This window comes from Stenella coeruleoalba, assembly GCF_951394435.1.
Source record: "Stenella coeruleoalba genome assembly, chromosome: 4".
Lineage (NCBI taxonomy): Eukaryota > Metazoa > Chordata > Mammalia > Artiodactyla > Delphinidae > Stenella > Stenella coeruleoalba.
In genome coordinates, this window is record NC_137149.1 from 72,183,483 (window position 1) to 72,206,603 (window position 23,121).

At 49.1% G+C, this 23,121-nt stretch overlaps 2 protein-coding genes across 3 annotated transcripts in view; one reads left to right on the forward strand and one right to left on the reverse strand.

Moving 5' to 3' along the window:
- Positions 1–1,216: 1,216 nt before the first annotated feature.
- Positions 1,217–6,232, forward strand: RASL11B (RAS like family 11 member B). The gene is made up of 4 exons (XM_079920249.1): positions 1,217–1,879; positions 2,491–2,547; positions 3,719–3,795; positions 4,585–6,232. The coding sequence occupies exons 1-4, from the start codon at positions 1,738–1,740 to the stop codon at positions 5,053–5,055; spliced, it is 747 nt and encodes a 248-aa protein (XP_079776375.1). The 5' UTR covers positions 1,217–1,737; the 3' UTR covers positions 5,056–6,232.
- A 4,417-nt stretch (positions 6,233–10,649) lies between these two features.
- The window catches only part of SCFD2 (sec1 family domain containing 2), a 398,472-nt gene continuing 386,000 nt past the window's right edge, over positions 10,650–23,121 (reverse strand). Inside the window, exon 9 of one of the 2 annotated variants that reach the window (XM_079920247.1) lies at positions 10,650–13,950. In XM_079920247.1, coding sequence (XP_079776373.1) covers positions 13,858–13,950 — 93 coding nt within the window. In that variant the 3' untranslated portion in view covers positions 10,650–13,857. Of the gene's footprint in view, positions 13,951–19,080; positions 21,857–23,121 lie in introns of those variants that run through there. The other variant, XM_079920248.1, reaches the window with a different exon arrangement.

Genomic DNA, 23,121 nt, shown 5'->3' on the forward strand with positions numbered 1-23,121 from the left:
CTAAACCGTGATAGGCCCGAGGGTTCATCTCAACGTCTGAACTGGGTCTGCATCATAAATTCTGTCAAATACCTGGTCAATTAAGTCAAGGTTGCAAGGAGGAGTCAAACTAGATGCCTGGCATGTGTAGATAAGGGAATTGGTTTACTTTACTTTTACGTTTCAACCTTTAACGTGGGTGTGGACCCAGTGCCACAGTGTTTGCTGTCATTTGTCTTTAGGATAAAAGCCTCTGGAACATTTGGGGGCCCACCAGGTTAGGAGGGTGGGAAGGAGAGGGGGCGAGATGGAGGGAATGGGGAGGTGGTCAGCCTGAGTGTTTGGTGACATTTTACAGCAGTTCCAGCCACAGAATGTTGCTTGGATGGGGAATTCAGCCTACCACTGAAGATGCCTTTCTGTGGTGAGAATGTAAGGGGTGGAGCTTGGGATTTTATGAGCGCAAATTGGCATCAAGTCACTTAAGTAAACTTGCCATTCCTCATAACCAGAGACTAAGTGCAGACCCTTTCTGATATCTGCCTCCCAATCTAGTCAGTATCCAGAGACAGCTGGGATAACTGTTGCTTTCCTTTTCACAGCTCTTGGAGGAGGTGTGAGTGCGTGTGAGGCGCTAGAAAGCTTGTTCTATAATTACTTCTAGATTTGCCTCTGGGTAGGCTGTACATGCACTCGACCGTATGTGTGTTCACGTGAGCTTGTCGGAGGGTGAGTGATCCGCCACCCTGCCAACAAGAGCTAGAGCAAACTGGGTGACTTTATTTTTCCCCAAAGTTAAAGTCACATTTCAGGGGAGCGGGTACGGGGGTCTTTGTTACTGATTGCCACTGTAGCCAAATCTATGATCCAGGATGCCACTCCGGATGCACCCAAGTCAGTACAATCACGACCCAAATTAAGGAGACAGGCACGAAGCCGGGCAGCCAGACGGGCGACCCCGAGCGCTCACACCCTCGAGGCCCCGGCCTCCCGGGCGCAGGTTCCCTGAGGGTGGGCGGAGCTGGCCGATCAGTCAGTTGGCTGCGGGGAGTGAGTGAGTGAGTGAGTGAGTGAGTGAGTGGGTGGGTGGGTGGGTGGGCGGGCTGGGCATCCGGGCGGGTGCAGATGCCTGGGAATGCTAATGGGGGTCCGAGGCCGCGCTCTTCGGGGACGGCAGGCAGACAGGCCAAGAGGCATCCCCCACAGCCGCCCCCAGACCGAGCCCCGCTTCCCGGGACCGAGGCGCCCCCAACCCCGCAGCCACAGCACGTGCCCCATCCCGGCGCAGCGGAACCCCGGCCCGTGCCCGGCGCCGCCCTCCTGGGCGGCCGCCATTGGCTGCGCCGTCGGCTCCGGCCCACCCGTTGCCTCCTGTTGCCGGCTGCCCCATTTTCTCCGAGCCTCACGGGGCCCCGCACTGGCTCTGGGCGACCCCAGGGGCGTGGCGCGCGCAGAGCGGCGCCGGGGGCGGGGCCTCGCGCAGGGCGCCCAGGGATTGGCCGCGGGAAACAAGGGGTGGGGCCGGCCCCGGAGAAAACAGCGCGCGCGCAGCCCTGCTGCAGTCCCAGCCTGGAACCCGAGCCAGCCGGAGTCTCCCGCCGCGCCCGCTCCGGGGCTTTTTTTCTTTTTCTTTCTTTCTTTTTTTTTTTAATACCGCGGAGCCCCCTGCCCGGTCCACCAGCCCGCTCCTGCGTAGCGCGAGCCTCTTCCTGTCTCGCAGGTCCCGTCCCGCGCGCTGAAGCCCCTGCCGAAGCGGCGATGCGCCTCATTCAGAACATGTGCACTATCGCCGAGTACCCCGCCCCGGGCAGCGTAGCCGCCGCCGATTGCTGCCTGGGGGCGGCGGGCCGCCGCCTGGTCAAGATCGCTGTGGTGGGCGCCAGTGGCGTGGGCAAGACAGGTGAGTCTTCGCGCTCCGGCGAGAACCCGCTTACCTCTGGGGCTGGAGTTGGGCGGCCCCCACTGAGAGTTGCGGTTAAACGAGGCGTGGGGGAGAGGTGGGAGCTGCAGCCGGATCGCCCACCCTCTCCTACTGATCCGCTGCCCCTCGGGAGGGACCTCAGCCATCTTCGTTTCCACTCTCCTCCTTCATCAGATGAGGGAAACAAACTGCTGAGGGCCAGACGACCCTCTACACCACCGACACAACGGGGATTCGAATTCTGGGGTTCTTGAGCCTCTGGCAGTCCCTGGCACAGAAAGGGGAGTTAGTGAACGTAACCTCTCCTGGAGTTCTTTAAGGTTAGGAAAGACATTTGTCTGCGGGAAGGCTTAGGTGTGGCTCAGCCGGGCTCCGAGGATGGTGGTGGACCAAATGACCCATCCAGCTGGACAGAGCCATAATTCACGACGCCTTCCAGCCCCCTCCCCGTCGCTGCAGGGTAGGAATTTCACGTGGTGGTCGGCTGGCTTTCTCTGAGAGTTGCTTTTTAGGTTGGGGGAGGGGTGGAGACCAACCTAACTTCTTGTGCCAAGGTTAACTCTCTTTCCCTTCTCTTTTCTGACCTGCAGCTCTGGTGGTCCGGTTCCTCACCAAACGATTCATCGGTGACTATGAAAGAAATGCAGGTGAGGAAATGTATTTGAGGAAAATGCTTTCAGCTTGCACCAGTACTGCTGTTCCCTTTTTTTTTTTTTCAGTGTCTACCAGGCAGGTTCCTTCAGAGTGACAGTCTGAGCACTGGGATCCTGCCACTTGCAACTTCCCTTGCCCCCGTCCCGTGCTCCCCCGCTTCCCATAACTGCCATCTGGCCTCATTCCATTCCAAGCCCATTCATCATTTTATCAAGTGCCTGAAAGTATTCCCCTTGGTATGTTTTAACTATAGGGACCCCAGTTGGAAGCACCCTTTGTACTCAAGAGCCTCTCCCTTCAAAACACTCCTGCAAAAGTCATAAAAAAAAAAAAAAAAAAGATGGCCAGCTCCTCCCCCTACCCCTCGCCCTCTCTGCTGGCTGCCTTTCAGAGGTGACCTTTTAAAGCAAAGGCCAAAGGAGAGCAGTTGTAAACCTAAAGTTCTCTTTTCTTAACAAAGAAAAATAACTAAATGGTAAAATTTTAGGAGGAGAGTTCCTGAATAAACGATAGAACACTTTTTTAATCCCTGTGATTAAGAATGTCCACTGGGGAGGCTTAAGGACTTTCTACCTATGCTCTGTTAGCAAATTGTTTAATTCCTTAGACCATATGAAGTACCTACAGGGGATTATTTGGAACGCACTATATAAACCATCCCAAGATAAGGCATGGCAGCCTTGTGCTTTGATGTAGAGTCAGCTATGTTATGTTACACTTGTATTCCAACTGATTATGTTGGTTGTGAATTTACTAACAATATTTGCCCACCAAACCATTATATCTAATAGCTAGAATATAAATTTATGCCAAAGAGCGATAAGTACTAAAATAAAACAAATTCCACACATGCTGAACAAGAAAAATTTTTTTCACGGAAATTCTCTAAACATGGAACCTTCGTTTAAAATTCGACAGCTAAGGTTCCAAAAATGTACAAGCTTTGTCCTAGTTTTAATAAACCTGCTAAAACGGGGTTAAAATTGCAGTTGTTTAAAAAAAAAATCTGAACTAAGCCCATTAAACAGAATAAACTACAGCATATTTTTGTGCATTGGTTCAGGTTATAATTTCTAAGTTAAAAAAATATCCCACAATGTTTTAAAAGTTGTACAAGAAGGAAGGACATAATCTTTTTTTTTTGTTGAAATTTTGCCTTTATAGGTAATCTCTATACCAGACAAGTCCAAATAGAAGGTGAAACCCTGGCTATTCAGGTTCAAGACACTCCAGGTATTCAGGTGAGTATCTGAGATATGTGACTAGATCAAAGGGGAGTCTGCTTGGCCGTGGAATTGTTCGATTGTTTCCAAAGTACCTCTTGCTGAAGGAGGAGAGAGACTTGGGGAGTCACTAGGCTTTTATATGTTGTTTGACACTTCAGTTGTATCTGGCTGTTGGTCAGTCTTAGCCTGGCTTAATTTGGGAGACTTGGCTAAGGGGCAGAAATCTTCTCGTAGGAGGATTCTACCCAGCAGGAAAGACCAAACCAAACACACTTGGATTTGGCAAAATGCCCTTGCTATGGTTAAAAAGGTCAGTTTTTACATTTGTGTTTTTGGCATTAGAAATCAAACATCTAGGTATAGTCTCCAAACACTTGGAATCATTTTTATATGGTGGAAAGTTACGCTATAGACAAAGAGCCATGCGCGCGTGTGTATTTTTTTTTTCCCTCTTGAACTGGGCAGTTATCCAGGTTTAAATGCTTCCAGCTCCTATCTTTACTTCCCCAGACTTACTGTCTAGCCAGTTAATTTCCCATTTTATGCAACTACAAAGTCTCTCTGCATGGAGTTCTCTGCAGGTCAATTTTCCACTCGAGTGTGGTGAGCTGCTCTGTTATTTATTCCAGCTCCATGCAGCTGGATCAACATATTGTCGAGAAAGCTGAAGCGTGGGGGGGATAGAACTTGTTTACGGCCTGCAACCTGGTGTTCCCGCTAAGGGCTTTTTGAATTCTCTCTCCAGCTGAGCCAGGGCTCTCTCCGGCCCTCACCCTTCACCTTGCCGTCATCCCTCTCTTTCAGGTCCACGAGAACGGCCTGAGCTGCACCGAGCAGCTGAATAGATGCATCCGCTGGGCAGACGCTGTGGTGATCGTCTTCTCCATCACCGACTACAAGAGCTACGAACTCACCGGTCCGCTCCACCAGCACGTGCAGCAGCTGCACCCGGGCACTCGGCTGCCCGTGGTCGTCGTGGCCAACAAGGCCGACCTGCTGCACATCAGGCAGGTGGACCCTCAGCTTGGACTGCAGCTGGCCAGCATGCTGGGCTGCTCCTTCTACGAGGTGTCCGTCAGCGAGAACGACAACGACGTCTACAGCGCTTTCCACGTGCTGTGCAAGGAAGTGAGTCACAAACAGCAGCCCAGTGGCACGCCAGAGAAGCGACGGACCTCCCTCATCCCCAGGCCCAAGTCCCCCAACATGCAGGACCTGAAGAGGCGGTTCAAGCAAGCGCTCTCTGCCAAAGTCAGGACTGTCACCTCTGTCTGACGCCGAGCTGCTCGAGGGGGTTTGGTCTTCCCGGGAAGAGGCCCGAGGTTCTGCAGGAATGTTGGATGCTGGCCGTTATTCATGGTTCCAGGAAGGGCTGGAGCAGAGGGGCCAGGAGGGCCCATGGAACTGCTGCAGACGAGGAAGCGTTGTCCTGAGCAGGGGGAAAGAACTGATGCAGCTTGAACGAGCCCACTGCCACCCTCCGAATACGTGAAACATCCTCCATGTCTTTTCCTCCGGAGTGGGGACGGGGCACGATCGCTGGGGATTTTGTTAACTACCTTGTAAATGACAGTCAGTTGTAATTTCAGCCAATATATTGATGTGATTTACGTTGGGAATGAAAGAATGGATTAAGCATTCACAGGCTTTCCTCTTTTTTTTTTTCTTCTTTCTTTCTTTTCCTTTTTTTTTTTTTTTCCCCTCCTCCCAAGAGGAAGAATTGCTTTTCTTACGCGAGTATATGTGTCTCTGGAATACGCTTCCTTATAGAATGCCCTTCTACCCTGAAGGATACCCAGATTTCTTTTTCTTTTAATGAACAAGGAGAAAATACTACCCCACCCCACTAAAAAGGGTGGAGTTTATGGGCCGAATGTTATATATACAGACGTGTGTAAGCTTATGGGCCTGCATCCTCCTGCCATGGGGTGAGTATGCTGAGTTGGGTACGTGTTGAGTGGTTGAGAACACAAACTCTTCAGCCCCAGACTTTGAGTAATTGTGAGACTGTATAATTTTTTTTTTTTTTAATCGTTGCGTCAGGTACAGAAAAACAAAGTGTGTCCATTTATTTTGGTCTGATTTGTGTAAACACAGCAATGACGCTGGGTTGTTTCTAGACCTGGCCGAGTTGTGGCTTAACTACGGAAACACGATCTTAAAGCGAGTGAACAGATGCAGGGGTGACCGCCAAATCTCCTACACAGATGCACTTTAAAAAGCCACTCATGCTTTTGGCTTAAACTGTAATTAATTTATTTTATGTACAATAAAGCTCATTTTAAAAGAGGAGACGTCTGACTGGGTCTTAATTGAAACGTTCACCTTCTGTCCTTCAGACAAAGTATTACTCGGCACCTTGTACTTCTTGGGCACGTCGAGTCGGGCAAGATACCTTCCTGGGGTGAGCACTTAAGTCTCACAACAAGCCACTGAAGCGCATTCTCTTCTTATCCCCATTTTACAGATGAGGAAACAAGCTTGAAAACAAGTTAAATAACTTGTCAAAGGCCCCGGCCTGCGAGAGTTGTAAATTGTAATCTGCTGCTTTCTAGTCAAGAGTATAGCACATCTCCTATTCATTTCCTTCCTGATCCTCCAGGTAAACCTAAAAATGTCTGGCCCTATATTTTATGTCGATCAGCGATCGCTTGGCTAAGCCGTGAAGATCACGCTTCTACACAAGACCACTGTTTCTCCACATGTGCTCTATTCGGCAAACCTTCCTTGGGTACGCTGCTTTCAGAAAGTGCACTCTGTTCTCATTCTGCAGAAGCTCGTAGCAGTTGATCCGGGGCTGTTCAGGAACCCCTCCCATGTAGCACCTGCCCCAGGTGATGTGCTCAAACTGCCAGGCCTCTCATCGGCTTCCCTCCGAGCCTGGGAGGCCTTTCATACAAGCTAAGTGAGTCACCACCTTTATGGGCAAACAGTCACACCTTATATTTGTCTGTGTAGTGCTTTCACACACCTGATCTCATTTAACCCTCAGGATAAACCAGTGGGGAGGGCGGGGGAGGTAATACGACCATTTTACAGATGAGAAAAACGCTCTGAGTTTCGAGTGATGTCCTCGAGTTCACACAAAGGGCATGAATCAATGTCTTCTGACTATATTCGATTTTCTTAGTCCTTTATAATATTTCATATATGGGCCACTGCCACATACAGGGGGCCTTGGGACCAAGAGAAGCAGCCATAATGAATAGTTGAGGGCCTACTACGGAACGGTACCAGATTTTCAAATCTGTTTTCCCACAGGGTAAGTGTCCTGCCTGCTCTTGACGGGGCTTCTGGTGATGTCCCAAACCTTCCTTACATGGAGAGCAATTTTCTACACTTCAAGCCTAACCGAACCTCTGAGAAGGTGTTGGGGTGAGGGGGGGTGAGGGAGGGAACAGCGCTCACATGAGATTCTAAAAACGTCTCATTTCAAAGGCAGTGAGACAAGGATCTCTGACTAGATTCTGTTCACGTTTGTTTTCATTCATTCTATGTGGCTATATTAGTAATGTCTGGTGAGTGAGAGGTTCATCTTTATATACTTACCAATGGTCTTCTACCCATGTTCTGGAATTAAAGAAGATGAACTGTCCCGGGGGCTTTATCTTGCAAAGGTGCTGAGCGGCGCCAGACGTCCTCTGTCTATGAGAGGCGCCCTGCTTCCTCCTCTCCTTTCCACCTGCTCCAAGAGCCTGCAGACCTCACGGCAGGCCTCTCCTCCTTTGTGAGCTGCCCTTCCTGACCTCCTGGCACTTCCCCGTTGCCCCTCACGTCCCCACAGCACTGGACTCGGTCTCTTACGTTTCATTTTAGAAATTCACGTTGAAAGGGTCTCAGGGCTCCAGTCTACCCTGGGGATAAAGTGGTTTGTTGGAGGCCGTTCTGGGAGAGAGAGATTGACTCCCAGCTGGAAACCACCCAAGTCCCAGTTCTGTCCACTGTCTCAGGCTGACTTGACTATTTATAGTTCTAGAATACACCATGTTTTCTTCTCATGAATTTAGCTTCATATTTCTTTACCTTTGTTCATCCCTTTCGTCATACTCTGAATTCCTCTTTGGTTTTAATTTCTGTTCTATAATCATACGGCACTGAGAAATGGCCTTCTCCCACCTGGGTAGGGGAAGGGAGGGTTGTGTGAGTGTGTGCAGGGGAATGGAGAAAGGAATCAGAGTTTACTGAGCATTTACAGTGTGCCCAGATTATAATCCACCTCCTTGAATCTTCTGAAGAATCCTGCAAGGAAGGTAATAATTCCACCGCCAGTTTAAAGATGAGGAAACTGAGGCTCAGAGAGATGAAAGCTGTGGTCACACAGGCGGTAACATTCACTGTTTCTGAAAACCTCTGTGCCAGGCACTGTAGGGGTACTTGAAATAACTTCCATTCTCCACACCAACCCCACAGTCCATTTTCAGTCCCTGCTACAGATGCGGAGAAGGGAGGCTCAGAAGGATGAGCTCCTAAGTGGCGGATTCGGATCCAGGACTCCGCCACGTCTGCCTGATGCCACGGCCTAGACGCCAGGCAGCCGGCCCTCCGCTGCCCAGCCCCGGCTCCTCTAAGCAAAGCCCCCAGCGCACGGAGCTCTCCCCTCCTCTGCTTGCAGACGCTGGCCCTCCCTGCCCGGCCCGTGGTCCCTGTCGGGCTTCCCTCCACCTCCCTGCTGCTACCCTGGGCTCGTGGCCCCGCCTGGCTGCCGCGGCCACATCTGCTCTTGCTATCAGCCTGCTGCACACTGGCCTGCAGTCCCAGCTCAGTAATAAAGACGTCCAGGCTGGGGCGGGGGCCAGCACAGCCCACAGCCCGTCCGCCTCAGCACCGGATCCTTGTCCGTCGAGATGTCTGGCTTTCGAGCTTCCTCCCTGCCGCAAATCAAAACCATCCGAACACTCTGCGGTGGGCCTGGCGCTGCGCCGGGGACCACGATGGCTCCCTGTCAGCGCCCGGCCACCGGGCTGCCCTGAGCCCCAGGTTCGAGAGCTGCGGGCCTGCCTACTGTGAGCCCCTCGTTCTGGTGAAAAGCAGGATTCCGACATTCATGTTACACCCTGCAGGGGAGAAAGCAGATGTGCTTTCTGGACAAACGCACAAGCCTCTGGGCAGATCCCTCAGGGGCGAGCAGTTGGGTAACTCCAGGGCTGCACCAGCGGGGGTCGGGCTGCCCGGCCAAGTCTCTGCCGGTAACTCAAGACAGGGCGCCTGGCAGTGGCCACGACCAATGACAGGGCTTTATTTGTTACAATAAATAACCCAGGAGAACTGGTGTTTTCTGCACTCCCTTCAGAGTCTAAAAGGAGAAACTTCCAGAAAGTTCTTATTGTCCTCATGACTCTCCTAATTTGGTGAGAAGAGCACAGGATGGGGGTTATCGCTGATTGTGGCAAAGATCCCAACAAGTACCCCTCATACCTCTGCTCTCACATACCCCCCGTCGTCTGGTTTTGTCTCTTAAAATAGAGATGGAGTTTCTCTTAATGTTTCCTGGGCAGCAATGGCAGACGATATTTGTAATCCTGGATTATTTGTCATTGGGATTCTGTTTCTGGTAACCGGGGTTTAATAAATAATAGTAGTCTTGGGGCGAGCCTGATGGAAGTCTTTGTTATTGGGTAACGCTGTAATGGAGGGGTCTGGGGTCGACGGAGCCGTATCCATAGGCCCCAGCCCTCTGGGGACAACCCCTGGCTGCCGTATTTCCAAACACCTGTCGTGCCCGCTATGTTTGCTGGGAAGCAGACTCCAGAAGGAGGGTTTACAAAAGTGGAAGTCAATCGCTAAGGAGTATTTAAACCTCTATCAATTGTGTCTATGAAGAGTGGCTGATGAGATCCTTGGCAGAAGGCTTGCATTTGTCTGTGCTTGTTTTGGCTCTGACCAGCCAGGGTTTAGGGGGTGAACACTCAGACCCAGGCGGAGAGAGGAGAAACCACAGTCAACACCCAGCTCGGCCTTTTAAGCCACCTTCAGGTGGCTGACATCTGGCGGGGGGGAAATCCCTTTAGAACTGGTGCATTTGGATGAGGTTGAAATGGTTCAGTCAGGGTGTCAGTCTCAGAGTCCACATAACTACTCTGTAGCTAACATTAGGGATGAAGAAAGTTCTCTCAGGGACAGAGCTCTGCATGGGCAATCGTTAGACGTTAGCTGCCAATCATGGTGATTCTTCTGTGCTCTTAGCCAGCTTGCCAAGTGCCACGTTCTAAATGCTTTACACGTATTCACTCTTTTAATTCTCACAACAACTCAACGTGGTATGTCCTATCATTGTCCAATTCATAGTCAGCTGAGACCAGGAGAAGTGCACCATTGTGCGGAGGAGGCGGGATTGGAACCCAAGCCATGGGATGGGGCTCCAGGCGCTGCCCCTGGCCTCTGGGCTGTATCATCCTGGAAGTAGGTGGAACCAGGGCATTATTCCTCCTCCGTCTTCTCGTCTCCTTGTGGACCCTGGGAATGCTTCCAGATTTTCTCTTCATTTGACATTATCCGCCTTTTGAGACTTTATCATTTTGTGGGGTGAGTTCCTTGGTGGTGTCCTGTGCAGGCTGTGTTAGGGACGGCGTCCCCCTACAGCAGCCCTCTCATGAGGTAGGTACCACTCACTACTATCAGGATTACAGATGGAGGCACTAAGGCTTGGAGAGGGACACACTGCTGCGAGTGGCAGAGCTGAGACTTAAACCCAGACAAAACTACGGAGCTCTGTTCTAACCACTGCTCCTTCACAGGACACCAAGAGCACGATCGTTTCTCCCCCACCCTCTCCTCCCCCGGGCAGTGAGCCCAAGAAGAAGGCAATGCCAGAGAGGTTTCGGGAAGCTCCGCCCAGGGGCCCGATGTGCTACTTCCAGAGTCCCCTCTTTTTTCTTATCTGGTAAAGGCTCTTTGCAGGATTTACACCGAGTTGTGCCTCCCACCTTCTTATTCAAACTAAACTCTGATCCCCAGGGTCTTCTTTCAGCTTACATTTCCTCCAAAGCCTTCCGCTACCTGATTGTCTGCCTCGCTACGTTCCTCCAACCAGCGAACACAGAGATGGAAAAAGACGATGATAAACTCAACCTCTCATGTTCCCCCCATCACTCAGGACCATATTTAATCTAGTACTGAGAGCATTTTCGGGACATAGTAACTGCTGAATGATAATGTTTACAATCAGAAACTTCCTCTGTTTATCATTTCAGATGAGAAGCTTTTGAATATTCTTTTATAAAAGAGAAAATTAACTTGTAAAAATACATTCAAGGCACGGAAGTAAAACACAAATACATGTCTACTGTGAAACATATTCAAATGACACAAATATATTGAGAGCGAGACGTTCCCTTTTCTTAGTCCTCCTATAATATGCTGCTTCCCAGAGGGAACCACTTGTTAGCAGTTTGGTTTTTCTATTTCCCGAAAGTTTCCTTTGCATATAGACATATGGTTTAAAACTTAACCTCGGGAATTCCCTGGCGGCCCAGTGGTTAGGACTCTGGGCTTCCACTGCTGAGGGCCTGGGTTCGGTCCCTGGTCAGGGACCTAAGATCCTGCAAGCCATGGGGTAAGGCCAAAAGAAAAAAAAAAAACAAAAAAAACCAAACGCTGATCCTTGAGCAGATCCTCACACAGGGCTCGAGTGTCAGGAGAAGCACCAGCTGCTCGTTCTGTGAGAGCCATTGTGCCCGGGATGCGCCGCTCTCCTTCCCCATATCATGGGCAGAAGCTCTTGGAGTGCCTGGTACATACCGCTGGATAGTTGGGAATGAATGAATTAATGAATGCAGATTGAAGACACACAACAGGTTACTTCTTTTTTAAAAAAATTTTTTTTATTTTTGGCTGCGATGGGTCTTTGTTGCTGCGTGCGGGCTTTCTCTAGTTGCGGCGAGCGGGGGCTACTCTTCATTTTGGTGCATGGGCTTCTCATTGCAGTGGCTTCTCTTGTTGTGGAGCATGGGCTCTAGGCAGGCGGGCTTCAGTAATTGTAGCACACGGGCTCAGTAGTTGTGGCTCGCGGGTTCTAGAGTGCAGGCTCAGTAGTTGTGGCGCCCGGCCTTAGTTGCTCCGCGGCATGTGGGATCTTCCCGGACCAGGGCTCGAACCCATGTCCCCTATACTGGCAGGCAGATTCTCAACCACTATGCCACCAGGGAAGCCCCCAGGTTACTTCTTTATTTTTAGAAACGAGTGATCTTTGCTTTAATGATCATCTCTTTGGGGTTATTTGCCATTTTCTTCCTTATTCAAATTCAAACTTTTAACTGAGTGGAATGGGAAGAAGCATCCGAGGTCTCCAGTATTTCAGCATTGTGAAGGAACTGGTGTTAGGTGGAAAACATACTTGGGCAAAATAAAGAACGTTGGTGTCTAGAAAACCTGCTGCAATGACATCTCAAAATGATTTCCAACCTCACAGTTTTCTCATAACAGTGTTTTGTAGAGCACTAAAAGCAGAGACACGTGAATGTTTCGGTTTACATTTTATTTCCTCTGTTTAACCCACACTAGCCACTAATTTTGCAGCTCTGTCTCTTTATTACAAACTTCTTTCAGAGATGTTAGAAATTTCCATGAACTATACACCTACAAATGTGTGGGTTCCAAGCAGTTCATTTTTGCTGGAGCTCTTATATAATTTCACTCTGTCAGTCTAGGTTTTTCTGTTACGGCTAGAAGGAAGCGTTAGACTCACAGAAAAGAAAGCTTTATACTTCTATAGAAATGTGGTATCACAAAAGTCATGGGGGCTGAGGTTCCAACCTAGACTCCCTGGACTAGGTGTCCTTATTGGGGCCTTCCTTGGGGAGGAGACGAAACCTTCTACAGGCAGGCACAGCCCTCCAATCAACCTCTCTCCCACTCCTGTTCCAAGCAGGCTGGCAGCCCTGCCCAGTAAGCAAACTGGAACAATGCAGCCCTTTGTACAGGCAGGCGATTTACAACACAGGCAGACAATCAGCACGGCCCTAGCCGCTACCCCTCCCTTCGGGCCTTTTCAGAAATGTCTCAGATCGAGAGAGAAACAAAGCCTCAGCTCCTGTTTGCAGCATTCCCTCCTCAGCTACATAATCTTAAAAACCAAACTTTCCTCACACTCACGATTCTAAAGCATGGGGAACTTCTCCTTGAGCAACTGCGGATCAAACGTCTTGTAATCTACCAATACTCACCAACAGGCACTCATTTAGAATGAATGAACTTGCAGGCGGAATCAGAAAGATCACAGAGAGAGGGTTAAGGATAAAGTGGAATTAACATGAATTAGGCCAGCTGAAAGGCAGTTTGATGCCTTTAGAAAAATGATTTTTTTTTTTTTTTTTTTTTTAGAATCTCAGCAATGCCAGCAAAGTACTTCACTGTGTGGGTATCAAGATCCTTTGGGCAAAGCAACTTAAGTGTCCATCGACAGATGAATGGATAAAGAAGATGTGGCACATATATACAATGGAATATTACTCAGCCATGAAAAGAAATGAAATTGAGCTATTTGTAATGAGGTGGATGGACTCAGAGTCTGTCAAACAGAGTGAAGTAAGTCAGAAAGAGAAAAAGAAGTACCGTATGCTAACACATATATATGGAATCTAAAAAAAAAGGTTCTGAAGAACCTAGGGGCAGGACAGGAATAAAGACGCAGACGTAGAGAATGGACTTGACATGGGGAGGGGGAAGGGTAATCTGGGACGAAGTGAGAGAGTAGCATGGACATATATACACTACCCAATGTAAAACAGATGGCTAGTGGGAAGCAGCCGCATAGCACAGGGAGATCAGCTTGGTGCTTTGTGACCACCTAGAGGGGTGGGATAGGGAGGGTGGGAGGGAGGGAGACGCAAGAGGGAAGAGATATGAGGACCTATGTATATGTATAACTGATTCACTGTGTTATAAAGCAGAAAGTAACACACCATTGTAAAGCAATTATACTCCAATAAAGATGTTAAAAAAAAAAGATTCTTTGGGCATAATTCAGTCATACCCACGATTAGTAACAGGGACACTGGTTTGGGAGGCATATCTTGGATGGGGACAGAAAATAGTATTGGGATTTCCAGCTCGGGTAGGTCTCCTCTTCTCAGCAGATCCTCAGAAGCCAAGGTCTGGATGCAGCCGGTCAGTTGTAAATAACAGTTCAGGGATACTAGTTGGCTTTAGGAGTCGCGTGGACAGCACGATTACCTAACAACGGGAGGGGCAAACACACCGCAGACAATTAGGAGAGCCAATCCCAGCTTATTAGATGATGAGAAATAAAATGCAACACATTTCTTTGGGGGAAGGCATGGAGTGGGTACTGTGGAGAAAAAGGCAGAAGGCGGCAGCTTGAACGCCACCGGATGCTAGCATCCTGGGTGTAAGGAAGGGCGCACAGGCTGGGAAGGATGGCTGGCGGGACGGTGGGCTGCGTCTGTTGAGCCTTTAACCAGTGGGCACTGAGCAGGGCTGAGCCCAGCCACCACCTCGCTGCTGAATTGAACTTGATCAGACCGTTGCTTTGTGATACAGTAATGTGACCTCAACAGAGAGGTTTCTCCCTCTTCTAGGGAGCCTTTGCTCCTTCAGGGAAAGAGAGAAGGCACACTCAAGAGCTGGCTGTCGCTGTGCGTGATAATGATGACGGCTGTATTAATTTCTTAGTACCCCAAACTTCAATAACAGAAAGTTACCGTCTCACACTTCTGGAGGCCAGAAGTCCAAGAGCAAGGTGTTGGCAGGGTTGGTTGCTTCTAAGGGTTGTGAGGGAGGATCTTCCCTCTTAAGCTCCCTTATGTCTTCACACTGTCTTCCCTCTACGTGTGTCTGTCTCTGTGTCCACATTTCCCCTTTGATCAGGACACAGTCATATAGGATTAGAGCTCACCCTAATGACCTCATCTTAATTTGATCATCTGCAAAACCTATTTCCAAATAAGGCCACATTCACAGGTACTAGGGGTTCAGACTTTAACATCTTTTGGGAGGGACACCGTTTGACCCATAACAATGATGATAATAATGATGATATCTGCTAATATTTATTAGTTCTTATGGTGGGCCAGGCACTGAGGATGATCTCATTTAATATCCATTTAATCTTCATAACAACCCTATGAAGTAGGTACATATATTACTCCTATTTTGCAGATAAGCAAAATAAAGTACAGAAAGGTTAAGCAATTTGTCCAAGGACACACAGGAAGCAGAAGCAGTTGAGTCAGGATTCCAACCCAGGCAGGCTGGCTTCAGCATCCAAGCGTCTGTCTGGTCACTCCTCTATCATCAAGGGCTCTGGGAAGGCTGCTTACTTCCCTAGTCCACATGGACCTTTGGGCCTCTCTGGCCTGTCGTCGTGATGTCCCTCTCTGCTTCCCTGAGACTGGGCCGTTCTTCTGGGGCAGATTTCCCTCTGCAGCACTGGGAGAGCTCGTTCCCCAGGGCTGGGCTGGAGCAGTGATGCGCTCTGTCAGGCTGGTAAGGTTTTGCCAAGGCAGGGGTTGTACACCCAGTAGCTAAGGGGGTGACTATGGGAAGTGGGAAGGAGGTATGAGTCAGATGCCAGAGCCTAGCCCCTGAGCGTGGGGGGGTCGCAGGCCGGCAGCAGGCCTGGCTTCAAGGGGCCACACCGCCTGGCCAGGCCTCTTGCGGGGAAGCAAGTTGGCACTCACACCTCACTCTCTACCCCTCCCACCCCCAAAGCTATCCCAGGTGGAACCAAAGCAATGAATTAACCAACTCACTGGCCAAAACCAGAGCCTACGCTCCAATGTGGAGGAGAAGCTGAGGGAGGGGAGGAGAGAAGGAAGCATTTTATAATTTTCTTGTGCTTGTTGTTGTTAAAGAAATGAGGTTATTAAAAAGTTTTCTGTTTAAAACAGAAATTAATCTTTGAAAGCAGTGATGTTACTATTTTTTGAAAGAGAATTATCCTTGAAAATATATGGCTAATGTCAGCCAAGTCATATTTCTGGTAGAAAAAAATACACTGCAATCTGTGCTCACATCCTTCCTAGAAAGCCATGCGATGAGAGTCTGAGGGCAGACAGTGAATATTAGCACCCCCTTATCACATGGTGTAGATACCATTTGAATATGTGGCTCTGGAGAGAGAGGACAGGGTCTCTACTCACTCCTCGGGGGCTTCTGGGCCAGGTCCAACAGATGGTTGAGAATGGCGGTGCCCAGACCTGCACGCTCACCAGACGCTAGTAGAGCCCGCCTCCACCGCGGATGGGCTACATGCCCTGGGGAGGGTCACTTCCCCTGGGGCCTCACTCTATCCTTCCCAGAAGAAAAGCAACAGCCCCGAGCTCGTAGCACTGTGGCAAGGATTGCAGAAGGCCAAGCGCGCGGAGCACGTGAGGTGCTCAGCAATTCTGAGCTGCTATTTGGTTGTGTTTTGTGATTGCGTCATAGGCCTCCTTTTGAATCTTATGAAAGCTAAAAACTCTCTAGAAAGATATGCATATGTGTACACACAAGATTCTGAATATAGTTTTAGGTGAGGTTTAGGTGGATAACTAGGACTCACAGACAAGTTAAGAATCCCTTATTCAGATATTTTAAAAAATGCACACATAAAGACAAAAATCCTTTGCATAAGAATAGACTCTTGAGAGGTAGGAGAGGCCAGGGAAGCTGATGGCCACAGCCCCTCCCCTGCCCGCCTGCTCGCCAGGCTCCACCACCGCTGCCAGCCCCTGGGGTCCTTAGTTCCAATGCCAAGACGGTGAATTCCTCTCTGGCTGAGGTGAGGGCAAGTGTAATGGCTAGACTGAGTCCCACAGGATGGTTAAGTCTTATTAACAGGGTTGAGGAACTTGGAGGGGAAAGGCTGTAGACTCGGTTGATGTGGACACTTCTAGAGCAGTGATAACTAAGCTAAAAGAATCTGTCACTCTCAGGCCGTGTGCTGGGCTTTCAGTCATGGCTGGCAGTGACTATGGGTTCGGTCACCTCCACCAAACTGGAACCAAGGACCAGGACCCTCACATCTAGACATATGGGTATTTAGACAGCATGAGGGCTAAACCTGAGGGTGTCTGGGGCATGCCCTGTGGAGGGCTGTAAAGAAGCAGATGGAAAACAAAGGCAGCCTGTGAAGTAACTGAGGGGGTCTTTGAGGAGGGGAGGAAAGGAGGAAGCTGGGACCAAGGACTCTCGCCGGATAGTACAGTCGTTAAGAGCACAGACTTAGGAGTGTCCAGTTTGAGCTGGGCCCCAGCTGGCCACCTGCCAGACGATGGACCCTGGAGAATTTGCTTAATCACTCTGAGCCTCAAGTCCTCATCTATAAAGTGGGAATAATGATATCCACCTCACACGATTATCATGAGGATCAAATGTGAACATACATAGAAAATACTTAGCACAATGACAGGCTCTGGAGGGGCTTAACATGGTACCTGCTGTTATCGTCTTCATTATCATCACCATCTTCACTATTCTCATCCTCTGCTGCACTCCCTCTATTCAGCTCACAGCAGTCACTGGGGTGGACTCAGAGGAGATAAACGTGCCAGAGCCATCTCCCCCAAGTGTAAATCTGATTGTATTTATTCATAGTTTAAAATCCTGACTGCCTTCTCTCTACCATTTATAAGCCTGACCCAGTGCTGGGGAACAGAATAAAGAAAGAAGAATGAAAGAAATAAGGACAGTCTAAGAGACCTCTGGGACAACATAAAATGTACCAACATTCATATTATAGAGGTCTCAGAAGGAAAAGAGAGAGAGAAAGGGCCTGAGAAAATATTTGAAGAGATAATAGCCGAAAACTTCCCTAACTTGGGAAAGGAAACATTCTCAAGTCCAGGAAGCGCAGAGAGCCCCATACAGGATAAAACCAAAGAGGCACACACCAAGACACATACTAATCAAACTGACAAAAATTAAAGACAAAGAGAAAATGTTAAAAGCAACAAGGGAAAAGCAACAAATAACATACAAGGGAATCCCCACAAGATTATCAGCTGATTTTTCAGCAGAAACTCTGCAGGCTAGAAGGGAGTGGCAGTATATATTTAAAGTGATAAAAGGGAAAAACCAACAACCAAGACTACTCTACCCAGCAAGGCTCTCATTCAGACTGGATGGGGAAATCAAAAGTTTTACAGACAAAGCTAAGAGAAATCAGCACCATCAGACCAGCTTTGTAACAAATGCTAGAGGAACTTCTCTAGAGGGAAAAGAAAAGGCCACAACTAGAAAAGGGAAAATTATGAATGGGAAAGCTCACGAGTAAAGGCAAACATACAGTAAAGATAGGAAATCCTCCAGACACAAATATGATATCAAAATGCAGGATGTTGGAAATGCACTTGAAATGAAGAGGCCGGCAACTTAAAACAATCTTGTATGTATATAGACTGCTGTATCAAAACCTCATGGTAACCGCAAACCAAAAATCTGTCAGTCCAACCGTCTTAGAGAGCATTCCAGGACTTTAGAGACTGATGGCCGTTCAGTACTCCACACCCCACCACACCCCCTGGCCACCACACACCCCTCACCACTGGTTCCACATTCCAGCCACCCTAAATGATCTGCAGTTTCACAAATGGCACTTTGGGGATGCTTCTTCATCTGGAACAAGAGTTCCCAACTCTTTGCCTGAAGTCCTCTTAATCATCCTTCAATAATCGACTCAGGCATCACCACCTCCCAGAAGCCCTCCCAGACCACCCCTCTCTGAAGACTGAGGATGTTCCCATGGCTGTTGGTATCACATTGTATTCCTTGTTTCTTTGTAGTGTGCTGGCACAGTGCCTGATACCTAGCAGGTCCTCGATATAGTGAGTTAGCCAATGACTGATTAAATGAATGAACAAAAACAAGACTAGGAAGGAGGCAGTGAGTTTAGCCAGCAGGAAGTTTTTCACACCAGGAGGCTCTGGTATCTCAAATAGCTCTGCGTAAATTTGTTTCAAATCAGTTCAGCTGAAAACCCACTTGTCTAAAATTCCGATTTTGAAGAACAAGCAGGATCACATCACTAACATTTCCTTTATAGTATAATAGCTGATGGTCCTTAAGCATTTTCACATCTTAGGCGTCTTTTGTTCTTCAGAACGCTTTTGAGCATTTTCTGTTTTTGAGCGTATTCGACAAAAAGCATTTCTGCCTTATTTGACTGAAATAGTCCTTAAAATTATAAAAAGTTAGCTAAATGGGGGGAAATGGCACTCAAAAATGAAAAAGAAAATGCTTAAAGCAATCTGAAATTGGCCTGTTGGATATGAAATTTAAATTTTATGAACATAGTCATCAAATGTGTGATATGAGGTAAAGTAAGCACTAGAGCTCCTTTCGGAGGACTGGCTTTTTCCCAGGCAACCAAGGGCACTGATGAAAATTTCCATCGGGGAGGCAAGGGTGAAGGACACCAGGGTGCCTCTGAACCAAGCCCTAAAAAGCTGCCTTTGGGGCTCCACACAGGCTCTCTACTCCAGCTGAAGGAGGGGCATCTTGTCTCTGTCCTCAGCCCACCCTGGCTCCTGTGAGAGTGACCCAGCCTGCTAGCTTTCTCTCCACCTTCTGCTTCTCCGGGCCGTAACGTGTAGGTGCCAGCATCTTCCTGTTCCATTTCTGCTGAACAGGGGGAAGCCGGCAACCCAGGATTTAGACTCCATATCCCTCTGGTTTCTAACATTGTGAAGTGAAAGGAGAGGGGGGTAAAAAATAGTTTTTCTCTATTTTTCTTTTGACCTTGGGAGATGCTTCCCAGTAAAAGCGACTAATACGCACAGGTACCAACACGCATATTCATCCAGCTGATGAACTGGTTTTGGAGCACATGTCAGATTCAAGGCACCACTCGCCCCCCTTAGCACAGGTGATGCATGTATACACGCACGTACACACGTGTGTTAAACATAAAATGTTTGTATCGTTAAAACAGTGGGGCAGTGGATTAATTAAACAGACATGACGAGCTTTCTGGAAAACTCACTGCCTTCTCATTGCCTGAGGGGTGAGTGTGCTGTGCTTAGGCTCTCCTGAGGAACCTGATGAGATTTCAGATGCCTCTTCGCTTTTGTCCCTCATGATGGTTGTTCAAAAAGAAGTCTCTTGAGGGAAAACAACAAGAACAAAAACCTTCCATTGTAAATGACTTCAGCGTTGTTACGTGGATTGCTGCAAGTATCAAAGACACATGAAGTGCGTAGGAATGAAGGGTAATGTTAAGAGGAACAATATGAACATGTGTAATGCCGTCTAATAGTTCAAATGATAAGGGCCTAAGCTAACTCAGGTAAACATAAAAATTTTGAATCTCACTGACGTTTTCCTTAGAGTAAGAAACTTCAGAACAAATTAAATGTAGACCAAGAAAAGAAAAGGAAGTGGCTTGACTCTTCTCTTTGGGGCTTCAAATTTTAGAATAACCTGGAGCTATGGTATACATCCAGGATTTAGGTATCCTTGAACCTCCACAGTTGTGCAAAATTGTACGCGTATGAGCATATTTCCGGGTCTAATTTTTTTTTCCTCCTACATTCTCACTAAATGTTCAGCTCCAGAAATGGAGATGCACATGAGAGTGTGGCTGGGCAACGTGTACCAGCCCATGAAGAGCGTGATGGCAGGGTTGGCTTGGTCACTCGGCCTTCCTCTGTTTCCTGAGCTGGCCTTTCCCTGTATTTTCCGGAGGGGTCCCTCCCTGTTATTTTCCTCCCACAATCGCAGGCTTCTGCTGGCCTCTTGGCCACGACCCAGCTACGGGGTTCAGCCTGCAGAGCTGTCTGGAATGAGAGAGGTCGGTGCTGAGCACACGCACCCCAGACCAGGGCAAGCCCGCAAACTCTCCTGCTCATGGCTGTGGCTGTTTGCAGTGGGGTTGAGAGGTTGCCTCTTTGATCCTTTTTTTTTTTGTAGTCAGGAAGGAGGGCCTTCTCCAGCTGCCCACTTTCTCTCAGCACGTTTACCAAGCACCACAGATGGAGAGCGGAGAAAACACCCCATTTTAGAGTATAGCAACCATCCTCTAGGACTAGCAGCTGCTAATGCGGTTTCTGGATTCCACTGTTTCATGCTATCCTTACCATCTTTTGTAAAAGAGAATTCATTTCTGGATGTGCCTTAAGTGACTTCTATCAGCAGTTTCCTTTGAAGAGCAGATCCCTGGATGCCTTGCAAATCTCAGCTCACCAGCCTTCTGCTCCAGGGGAAGCCGGTGCCGTATGAAGGAACCTCTTGCCTCCAAGCCCCCAGGTATTCCCATCACAGCACCTGCCTATGTTCCCGGAACACTCATGTCTAGCTGGAGCTTCCGTGTTTAATGTCAGTCAATCACTTACTATTAGAATGTAAGTTCCATGAAAGCAGGAACAAGTCTGGCTTGGTCACCGCTCTATCCTCAGCACAAAGAACAGTGCTTGGCACAGAGTAGATGCTCAATAAATGTTTACTGGATAATTGACTAATCCAGTTTAAGAGACTGTAAGTTCCTGCACCTGGGTCCAAAAAGCACCCATGTTGATATACAGTAGGTATGGATCATAGCAATTGATACAAAAGACAGAGTGGTTTTAGCTGTCCATAATCCCAGAATCAGTAACAGGTTGGCGTAGTCTACAGAAAAGCTGCTTTTATCTTATGCTTCAATAATGCAAGTACGGTTTCTAGTATTCAATATGCAATGAATAATCATGACAGCTGGTGCCAGGTCCTGTTTGAGGGATTAAAGTAAGTGCAAAGTCCTGAGGCTGGAGAGGAGCAGGCCAGCAGAAGGGTGGTAGGAAAAGAAGGCCCAGCGGCAGGGAGGGGCCGTGGTAGGAGGAGGAGGGGGCCCCAGGGCCTCTGCACTGATCAGCCCATGGCAAGGGCGCTCAGTTGTAAGTGAGCGTGAGAGGGAGAGACCTGGGGGCCCAGGAGAGCTGCCCGGGAGCTGAGGCACTCGGGTCCACGGCACGGGCTGGGGTGGGGAAGCTGGAAGAACTGAAGATACTCGGTTTGGAGAAGAGTGGCCCTGGGGGAAGACCTGTGGAGGAGGGAAGAGGCTGATCTGCTCGTAGATTCTGTGTGGCCCAGGAGTTAGAGGCCGCAGCGGTGACGCAGCAGCAGGCAAGGCTGCTTCGGAAGCCCCAGGTTCTCTGAGCCACTCTCTCTGCAGATGATCGAGCACAAGGTCAGTCAGACTGCAGCCGAGCCACTGAGCCACTACAGATGTCAGGTCTCTGCTGTCAAACTCAGGTCACACGGCTTTGAAAACGTCTGCATTTTATCCTTTTAGAGTGGGGATTAACAGTCTGGCAGGCTATTAACAATGCATCGCTGTTCGGAAGAGCTAAGAATTTGGTCCACCGTGTTAGGGGCAGTGAGAAGTGTGCTTTCTGATAAAAAACAATGTCTTGCTCAAAAAGGCAATTGCTCACCAAACAGATCCTGAACACTGCGGACAGAGAGGGTGTGAGACGAGGCGGAATTTACCACTTTATCAGAAATTCCACCAGCTATGACCATGACAGGTGTGAGTAATGGTAGGAATGGTCACAGCCAATGACTGGCCACTCCCTTGTTCAAGAACATACCATGGCTCCCTAGATACAGGTCACCTTCCTAAGTAGGGTGTCTGGAGACCCTCGGAAACCAGGCCTTCTCTACGTCTCAGGTGTCCAGGCCACCCTGACACCAAGCCAGTTCTCCTGCCTCACATCAGGCCGTCAGGCCACAAGGCTTCCGGAGCTCCTGCCCTGTGCTCAGGCCTGGGAAGGCCCAGCCTCTGTCCTCAAGGAATTCGTGTTTGCTTGAGGATGCTTTGTCAGCAACGGGAAGCAGTCAGTGAGCCCGCTGAGTGCTGCACTACGGAGTACAGATTACGGATGCCAGCAGAGGTGGGGGCTCCTCGGCTGGCTGAGTGCGTATACACAGAGTGGGTGGAGCTGGGAGACAAGGGCACTGCACACTGCCCCCCACCCAGACCAGCAGCCAGGCGTGGCTGGAATACCCCCTGGGCTCCGTGTGCCTGTGGTGGACAGTCCCCCACGTGAGCCAGGGTCCTACCTGAAGCACTGCACTGGCATCTCTGTTCTGCTTTCTCTAAACCACAGAAAGCCGCTGGCTGCATGCAGACATGGCAAAGCTGAAGACAGGCCCCGAAAGCAAGTCTCAATTGGGCGGGGGGCGAGGGTCAATGGGAAGGTGTCCCAGGCTCCCGGTGCCCCAGCAGGACAGTTCTGAGGCCCCTCAGCCCCCAGAGGACAGAGCCTCGGTTGCCCATAGCAGTAAGCAGCTGGGCAAGGCACTCTTTTCCCAACCACCCTGCCCCGTAGCCTAAATGAGAAAACGGAGGGCTTTTCTCACTCCAATCACCTAGCTAGTAAAAGGCGGAGGGAGGATGCAGACTCGGGCCTGGAAAACCTAGACGGCTGT